General features: G+C 44.0%; 1 protein-coding gene across 2 annotated transcripts in view; it reads left to right on the top strand.

The window, feature by feature from the left end:
- The window catches only part of ITGA6 (integrin subunit alpha 6), a gene marked incomplete at its 5' end in the record, with an annotated part of 57,774 nt that overhangs the window by 33,752 nt on the left and 14,586 nt on the right, over positions 1 to 9,436 (top strand). For both annotated transcript variants that reach the window (XM_014592058.2, XM_027776016.1), the window contains 10 exon segments: positions 716 to 831; positions 946 to 1,135; positions 1,225 to 1,308; positions 1,416 to 1,495; positions 1,649 to 1,726; positions 1,813 to 1,915; positions 3,480 to 3,653; positions 6,746 to 6,844; positions 6,944 to 7,054; positions 7,152 to 7,250. In XM_014592058.2, the coding sequence (XP_014447544.1) occupies positions 716 to 831; positions 946 to 1,135; positions 1,225 to 1,308; positions 1,416 to 1,495; positions 1,649 to 1,726; positions 1,813 to 1,915; positions 3,480 to 3,653; positions 6,746 to 6,844; positions 6,944 to 7,054; positions 7,152 to 7,250 (1,134 nt within the window).

Below are 9,436 nucleotides of genomic sequence, written 5' to 3'. Positions count from 1 at the left end.
CGGGGGTCTGCCCATATCATATTGATAATTCTTAAGTAGCCCCATAAAGTAGTGTAGTAGTGTCCCCCTATGACTTATGAGGAGACCTGGACTCTGAAAGGTTAAGTGACTGACCCAAAGCCTCACAGTTTAGTAAAGGTATCGCATTTGGAACCCAGATTTTTTTTCCTGCACAGTTTGTTCACTCTGCTATACCAAACTGCCTCAATGCCCTGGTCAAAATCTGAAGATTTTCACCAGGGAGCAGTGTGCTTGCTGGCGATAAACACAGTGAGAGAGAGAGAGAGAGAGAAATTACCCCCTAGGGAGATGGTCACACCACAGTCCCTTCTCCTCCATTCTCCTCCTGGGATTTTGGACACACATACTTATGCACCTGGTGTGTGTGATTTTCAAGCTGCTAGGTCTGGGACTTGAACCATGGTCAGCCACATGGGAGTCGAGTGCCTTCACCACTATACCACCTGCTGGCCCAGGCAAAGTGTTCTTAAAATAGTTTTATTAAGAGACAGAGTGGGAATTAGAAGTATCAAAGCATGTCCAAAGCTCGAATTTTGCCGTGGTCATTGCCATGCGGGGAAACAAACTGGGGAAATAGCCAGTCACCTCCGTAGTCCTGCATGGCGTAAATGACCATGATTGGGTTTGGGATTAGGGCATCGTACATGCCTGAGTCCTAAATGGTATAAATGACTATGGTTTTGCTTTTCTACAGGTGCACTTCTTAAAAGAGGGATGTGGAGATGACAATGTATGTAACAGCAACCTTAAACTAGAATATAAATTTTGTACCCGAGAAGGAAATCAAGATAAATTTTCTTATTTACCAATGTAAGGATGCGCTATATACCACTAGCAAAAATGACTTCATGCTTTTTGTTAAGAAAAGATTACTTAAAATGTATTGAGGATTTTGTCTTTTTGCCTTTTTTTTTTTTAAACTAGTCAAAAAGGTGTACCAGAACTAGTGCTAAAAGATCAGAAAGATATTGCTTTAGAAATAACCGTGACCAACAGCCCCTCCAACCCAAGGAATCCCACCAAAGATGGCGACGACGCCCATGAGGCTAAGCTCATTGCAACGTTTCCAGACACTCTGACTTACTCTGCATACAGAGAACTGAGGGCTTTCCCTGTAAGTACTTTTAGAGACCCACTGGGAAGAAAAACCAACACTGTGTAGCCAATCAGCCTCTTGTGACTGAGTGCGCTTTTCTTTTATAGGAGAAACAGTTGAGTTGTGTCGCCAACCAGAATGGCTCGCAGGCAGACTGTGAACTGGGAAACCCGTTTAAAAGAAATTCCAGTGTAGGTGAAGCCTTCAGATAATGCATTTTACTATTTTAAGTACCATGACAGTATCCATATGCTTAGCTCCTTGTTAATGTCTTCTGTTTGTTTGGTTGGTTTTTTAGGTTACATTTTATTTGATTTTAAGTACGACTGAGGTCACCTTTGACACCACAGACCTGGATATTAATCTGAAGTTGGAAACGTAAGAATTACTTCCACCTATCCATTCAGAATCATTTCATAAAAACACAGGCAGTCAATGAGTTGGCCTTGCTCTAACTCATAAAAGAAGTGTAATTGTAATGAGAAAACTGCCTGTTAAAATGAAACCCTATTGTTTCCTTTTCATTTTCAGAACAAGCAATCAAGATAATTTGGCTTCAATTACAGCAAAAGCCAAAGTGGTTATTGAACTTCTTTTGTCGGTCTCTGGGTAAGTGTTTATGTTTAGCATAACGAATCAGTGTTTGAAAGAACCCTTCACAGACCTTACTGAACTGGTGTTTTTTAACTTAACAGAGTTGCTAAACCTTCCCAGGTGTATTTCGGAGGTACTGTTGTTGGTGAGCAAGCCATGAAATCAGAAGACGAAGTGGGAAGTTTAATCGAGTATGAATTCAGGGTGAGTCAGGGCTGTCAGTGCTGGTATTATACCAGCAGCTAGCATCTATTACATATGATCTCAAATATGTGGTTTTAATACATAAATAATTATAACAAACATTCTAAGTAAAACCTCAGTGAAAATGAGTTTGCCAGATTTTTTTTTAAAGAATTATTTATTTAACTTTGTTTTAATTCGACCAGAGAGGGATAGAGTGAGAGAGAATGTGAGAAAGCAAGCCACCAGGTCCAAGACTCGAACCACAGTTGGCCATGTGGGAGTCCAGCGCCCTTAACCACCACACCACTTGCCGGCCCCAAGTTTGCCAGTTTTTTTAAACAACACACTGGCTTATAGTAAAAACTACATCCTCCAGAATGGAGAAGAGCTGTCACTCAACAGAGAACTTTGTTCACAGTTCTCTTCAGTTTTTCGTTTTGATATTTTTTGGGGGGGGGGCGGGTGAGAGCTTAATGTATATGTGGTATAGAGAGAGAAAGGGATACTTCATTTTCAATCCCAGTCTGTAAAACAAACTCTAAAGTAATTTATATTTGGCTTTAGAATGTGTTCTGATTTGTTTCTTTCTCTGTTACAAGATGGTAGTTGAAGGAATACCGATTGTTTACCTTTCGCGGCCCGGTTCTGTGACGGTGAGGGTTGATGTGGTGTATGCCCATGAGGAAGGCTAGTGATTGGCTGTGAACTGTTTCTAGGTGGGCAATCACAGTGACTGTCCCGTCACTGTGAGCATAAACACATGGTACTTGTACGTGGGTTTAGATCCGCATGGCTCAAATCACATTCCCGAAGGCATAGCGGAAAGATGTGACTCTCTCAAATGGCAAGAAAGGGCCCACGTCTGACTCCAGCAGTATGGGGAGGCTGACTTCCCCTCTGGGTCTCAGCATCACAGACACAGCTGGGGCTGCTGGTGGCGGCGGCGGCGGCGGTGGTGGTAATGATCTCAGAGGTACAGGTGTGGCTGAAAAAGAACTGTGGTTTCCGGAGCACCAAGAGGGCTCTTAGCCTTTTACCTCCTGATTTTGGTTGCTGCTGCAGGAAGTTGTTTTGTTCCCAACTTGAACTCTCAGAATCATAGTTAGCGTGATAGTTTTACACATGGGCTCCCCGGGGACAGAGACAGCTTCATTTTTGCATTTCTGGGGTTTTCCAGAAGCAATCGTTGGTACCTTGCCTTAGTGCGGGCTCATATATTATCTGCCAAGCAGGACGGTTACAGAGCAGTTCACAAATGCACACGATTTTTCCCTGTGTGTGTCTGGAACAGGGCATGCCTGCACTGTTAATTCTGTTGCAAAATAACAGTTGTTCCTGAATTGAACTGGCAACTCTTTCTCTTTGAACTTTTTTTTCCCTTTTCTATTTTTATTGACAAGAATCTTCACCCACAAATCTCTTATTTTGAATAACTTACCTAGAGTCTTATTTTTGGAGCCTGTGCTTTTATTATAGGATTACGTTGGATATTTTCGGTTTTTTTTCTCTTGACAATAGGAGCTGCTACTTGATTTTATGTTAAGAGGAGTATGCTGAGATTATATGTATTATTTTCTAACAGGTAATTAACTTAGGGAAACCTCTTAAAAACCTTGGCACAGCAACCTTGAATATTCAGTGGCCAAAAGAAATTAGCAATGGCAAATGGCTGCTTTATTTGGTGAAAGTAGAATCCAAAGGACTGGAAAAGATAACTTGTGAGCCACAAAATGAAATAAACCTCCTGAAGCTAAAGGTATGTTTTTTAATTATTGAATGTAAATAAGAAAAACTAACATTTTTAGAAAGGGGGGGAAATCATTACAGATTGAGCATCCCTAATCCCCCAACCCAAAAGACTCCAAAATATAAAACTTGTTGAGCACCAACATGACACTGCAAGTGGAGAATTCCATGCCTGACCTCATGTGATGGGTCATAGTCAAAACCCTGCAGTACAAAGATACTGTGTAAAACTACCTTCAGGCTGTATGTGTGAAACGTATATGGAACATAGATGAACTGTTTATTTAGATGTGGGTCTCGTCACCTGGATATCTCATGTATATGCAAATCTGAAAAAAGTCCAAAGCACATCTGGTCCCAATCATTGTGGAAAAGGGATACTCAGTCTGTACTGTCCTTAGGAAACTAGCCACCTGCAATATTGACCTACTCTTTGGGTGTCACGATTTCTTTTACGGTTGAGTAACCAGGTCAGCCTGAGGCCTTTTGCTGATTGGTCTTCATTAGACCAGATAAGGCAGTGCTTGGAGCTCATTGAGGCGGAGAACATTTTCTGAAGTTTTACAGACCATAGTGATGTGTAAGAGGCCTGGGACATGCTCCTGGGGTGGGCCAGCCCAGCAGAATCGAACTGTTACACGAGATACTAGCATCTAAGCAAATGACTTTGCAGGCTTCTCATTCTTGTTTTGTAAAGTAATAAATATTTTCTGAGTACTTATTGCATTTCAGGTGCTGTGCTAAGAATTTTATTTGCTTTTTCTGCATTTCATTCTCTTGTTCGTCCTGTGAGATGTTTTTATTTCTTTTACCGTCTCACAGAAGAAGACACCACAATTCAGAGAGATTAAGTAACCGTATCAGAGTCACTCAGCTGTTAAGAGGCAGATTTAGGGGCTAAGCAGTATCACTGTGGGAACACAACTGGACCCACATGGGTAAGGTCCTGGGTTCTTGTCTTGGGACCTCCCCAAGCATCCCCAGTGCACACGTGCTTGACTGTTACCCAAGCAGCTGAGGCTCAGGGGTGGATCATGGCTGTTAAGAGTGCCTACTTCTCCTCCTCCTCCACCTCTTTTGAAAAGAAAGAAAGAAACTCAGGGCCAGCAGGTGGCATGGTGGTTGGAGCACTCAGCTCCTACATGGCTGACATAGATTGAGTCCTGGGCCTAGCGGCTTGCTTTCATTCTCTCTTTCTCTCTCGGGTGAGTGTCTGTATCAAATAAATAAATAAATAAATAATTTTTTTAAAAAGAAATAAACCTTAAAAATAAATTCTGTATACAAGCTCTACCCTGCCTGATTTCAAAGCCTATACTCCTTTATAGGGCCCATGCACTCGACAGACAGAAAGTGAGAAATCACCTCCCAAGGGGGATGGCAATGATGTAATCCTCCTCCTCTCGGGATTTTGGGCACACAGCGCATGTGCCCAGTGTGAGTTTTTTAAGCTGCCTGGTTCGGGACTCTAACCAGTCTACTACATGAGAGTTCATCATTGTAACCGCTACACCATCCACTGGCCCCCGAAGTCTGTACTCTTAACCCCTCTCTATACTGTCCTGTAATTATGTACCAGCTTACCATTCGTGCTCCAGTTTGTTGAAGGTCGACTTTATCATTTATTCCATGTATATTCTTCTAAATTTTAAAATGACCGGATAGGATCAGTTTTAGTGGCTTAAAGCATGATTCTCCACTTATTAACTTTAAAAAACAAGATAGTCCATTATTCTTAATCCTTACTCTAAGGAAAATGCCATTTTAGAAAGTCTTTTATGGCCCAGCCAGGGTAGCACAGGTGGTAAGGCGTTGCCATTGATAGTGGAGCCATATGGGAAGGCCTGAGGTCTGGGTCCTGGGTCATCCTGAACATGCCAGGTATACCCTCGGGTGTGTCTGTGATCCTGATTGGCTGGGATGCTGGGGGAGGGGGATGGGGGTTGGCAGTGTGGCAAGACTGTCAAGGGTCCTCTCTGTCTTTCTCTAATGAAAGTCTGAAAGAGACTTTTTTTAAAGTTCTTATATGGCTTAGTTTTCAGTGTTCTACTCTGAATTAGACAAATAACGGGACTTTCTGCTGCTTTCTCTGTACTTCAGTGTCTCTCACTCACTCCCATGTGCTGCCTCTACCATGTGTAAGGGCCAGGGCTGTGGATATCGCAGTGAGATCCAATCCCCGATCTGAGTTGCTCACAGTTCTGTGGGGGACACACAGCAAAAAAACAAAGCATCTTTCTGTTTCCCTGAGGGTTTCTTGTTTTTGTTTCTGTTTAAGTTTTTGTGTGTGTTTGTTTGCTTCGGAGAGGTTTTAGTGTGTTTTTTTTTTTGTTTTTTTGTTTTTTTTTTGCTATGGGACGCATACGCTCACCGGAAAGACAGAGAGACATAGAGACAGAAAGCGAGAAATCACCCCCCATGGGGGGATGGCCACGCCGCAATCCCTTCTCTGCCATTCTCCTCTCGGGATCTTGGGCACGCACGCACACGCACCCAGCATGAGTTTAAGCCACTGGGTCCGGGACGCGAACCGCAGTCTACTACATGGGAGTCCAGCAACATAGCCATTACGCTAACTGCTGGTCCCTTTAAGTTTTTGCCCTAGGGCTTGCATACTTGCAAAAGAGAAACAGAGAAAAGGAAAGTGAGAAATCACTCCTCAAAAGGGATGCCCAAAAGGGATGCCCACGTCGTCGCAATCTTTTGCTCCATTCTCTCGAGATACTGGGCATGCACACACATGCACCCAGCATGATTTTCAAGCTGCCAGGTCCGGGACTTGAAACTCCCTCAGTCACGTGGGAATCCAACACCTTAACCACCATGCCCATGTTTCCCTAAGTTTTAAAGTCAGGATGAGAATAAACTACTTATATAAACTTAGTCCTATGACTAAATCAGTAGCTTGAAGTCAGAGTGGTATTAACACTTGCTGGTTTTACACTTAAGTTATTTCTGTGCCTTTGGTGGCAGGGGAGGGATGAATATTCATGGCTGATTATATGGATTTGGCATTCTTTGGGAGGGCATGCTCAAGAGGTTTGCATGGTTGTGACAAAGAATTATGTAATGTGAAACTATTTTGGATATAAATCTTTACAGGAGTCTCACAACTTAAGGAAGAAACGAGAAATTGCTGAAAAACAGGTAGAAGATAGCAAAAAATTTTCTTTATTTGCTGAAAGAAAATATCAGACGCTTGTAAGTACTTTCAAGAGCTATGAATATTTGATGGGGGTGGGGGAGGACTTCCCTGGAACAATGGATTCTGACCGCTGGTCTTCATCTCTCTCTCTCTAGAACTGCAGTGTGAACGTGAACTGCGTGAACATCCGGTGCCCGTTGCGTGGGCTGGACAGCAAGGCCTCTCTTGTTTTGCGCTCAAGGTTGTGGAACAGCACGTTTCTGGAGGTGTGGCCCAGCTGTGAGGCTGTCCCCTGGGAGTCGTTCGCCACTACCTAGGGCCTTTCTCACTTTCCTAATGCACTCACTCACTGTCTCCAAACAGGAGTATTCCAAGATGAACTATTTGGACATTCTCGTTCGGGCTTCCATTGATGTGACCGCTGCCACCGAGAACATCAAGCTGCCCAACGCAGGCACTCAGGTGAGAGGTGTCCTTGCCTAGTGCAGGTGGGGGGCAAGCGCTCTGCCCTCTTATCCACACCTGGCCTGAGGCCATGCTCTCTGGTACTCCTTTTTCCTAGCCCTGTTACCCCCATTAGGAAGTAAACAGATAATGTCTTGAGGTGTTGTCCCCCACAAGCTGCATTTTATAAAGCCATTGAAATAAGTTAATCTAGAGTGTCTAGTTCAGCAATGCCCATGGTAGGTTTTTGTTTATTGGTTTGTTTTTGGGAAGAGATTTTGTTATAGGATGTGTGCGCTCGCCAGAGAGCTGGAGAGAGAGACAGAGACAGAAAGTAAGAAATCACCCCTTGGGGGGATGACCATACTGCAATCCCTTCTCCTCCATTCTTCTCTCAGGATTTTGGGCATGCACGCACATTGTCCTGGCCTGAGTTTCAGGCCTCTGGGTTTAGGGGTCAGCTACGTGGAAGTGAGTGATGTAACCATTATGCTATCTGCTGGTCCCATCCCATGATAGATTTGAGAGCTACTAGTGCACCTAGCAGCCCTTTAGAAACCCTGCGTTTTGGGACCAGCAGATTGCAAGGGGCTTACACCGCTGGATCCCACATGGCTGACTGTGGTTTGAGTCCTAGACCTGCTGGCTTTAAATTTTTTTTGAAGAGTGTTTTGCTGTAAGGGTGCATGCACTGGCCAGACAGACAGAGACAGAGAGATAAAAAGTGAGAAATCACGCCCCAGGGGGTTGGCCACACCACAATCTCTTCTCCATTCTCCTCTCAGGAACGTGGGCACGCATGCCCACACACGCACTCAGCATGAGTTTAAGCCACCAGGTCCAGGACTCGAACTGCAGTCGACTACATGGGAGTCCATCGACATGGCCATTATGCCTATTGTTGGTCCCCTCCTTTAAAACTTTTGTTAATTACCTGGATGGAGACATGGAAGGTATGCTTTTCAGTTCTGAGAAACTGATAACTGAAGGCAACTGCCATGCTTCCTTGGACACATCACTTCTGAGTTATCCTCCATGCGTGCACAGCTGGGCTGGTTCCCGGCCTGGCCCCTTGCTGGGCACCCTGACCTCTGCATGGACAAAATAACAGAGGTGTCAGCTGATCAGATCAGTTCGCCTGGGGCCTTTACCTGCCAGCATGGCAGCACCACGCATTTGTTAGTCCAGCCTGAAATTTGGTTTGTAAACATTTGCCATGGAGTTGGTTTGAATTTCTAGCAGATGCTATTTTGGTGTTTGTGTTCTGCTGAAACTTCTAGGCACGTTCATCAAAATGTGTTGTTAAGCCGTGTTCCCACATCCTGTCCTCAAGCACTTCTTAAAAGTCTAAACACATACTTTTAAGCGTATGCTCACATTTTATATGATTTGCTTTTGGTCCATCGTTCCACTTTGCAAGATATTTTTGAATTTTTATCATTTCCCCTCTCAACTTTTTATTCCTGTGAGCTTTATCTTTCTCAGAACTGAAAAGCATACCTTCTATGTCTTCATCCAGGTAATTAACAAAAATATCAAACAAGACTAGGAGCAGAATTTTGTGTGAGCCACTAATAAGGGGTTCCTGCAGGAGCCTGGCACCCCCAGGGACTTTTATAGATATCTCAGGGAAGAGTGACTGCGTGTCATGGTGGGAATTAAGAGTGCAAAAGAGAGATTGTGAATTACTGCTCTTAATTAATCTGCCAGTCTCCTTACGGGATGTTCTGACTTCAGTCTTGGAGCTAGCTGAAAATTCAGTGAGATGCCCTCTGGTTTCTGGGGTACACTGATCCTCAGGGTGGCCTCATCATTTATCATCTAAACCACACACTACATTCAAATGGACAAAGGCTAAGTTGGCCAGAACGCTCGGACACGTGTTAACCAGGGCTGTCTGAGCTCATCAGGGAATATAGTCACCCTGACTCTACATTATCTTTGCAAGTTACCCCAGCCCACGTTCTGTATCTTATCAATAAGGCATCATAAAGGACTTTCCAGGCCAGCCCTATAGTGCAGCAGTAGCAGTTACGCACTTTGCATAGGAAGCTCGATGCTATCGATAGATGGCCAGCCGTGGTTCAAATCCTGGCCCCAGTCTGTGTGCTCAAAATCCTGATGGGATAGACAAATGCAAGAAAAAGGATTACAGTGCGACCATGCCCCATTGCGGGATGCTTTTTCTGTCTCTCTTTCCTTCT

This window comes from Tupaia chinensis, unplaced genomic scaffold, assembly GCF_000334495.1.
Source record: "Tupaia chinensis unplaced genomic scaffold, TupChi_1.0 Scaffold000056_1, whole genome shotgun sequence".
Lineage (NCBI taxonomy): Eukaryota > Metazoa > Chordata > Mammalia > Scandentia > Tupaiidae > Tupaia > Tupaia belangeri.
Note: the sequence above shows the minus strand (reverse complement) of the source record. Positions and strands in the feature narration are given on the sequence as shown.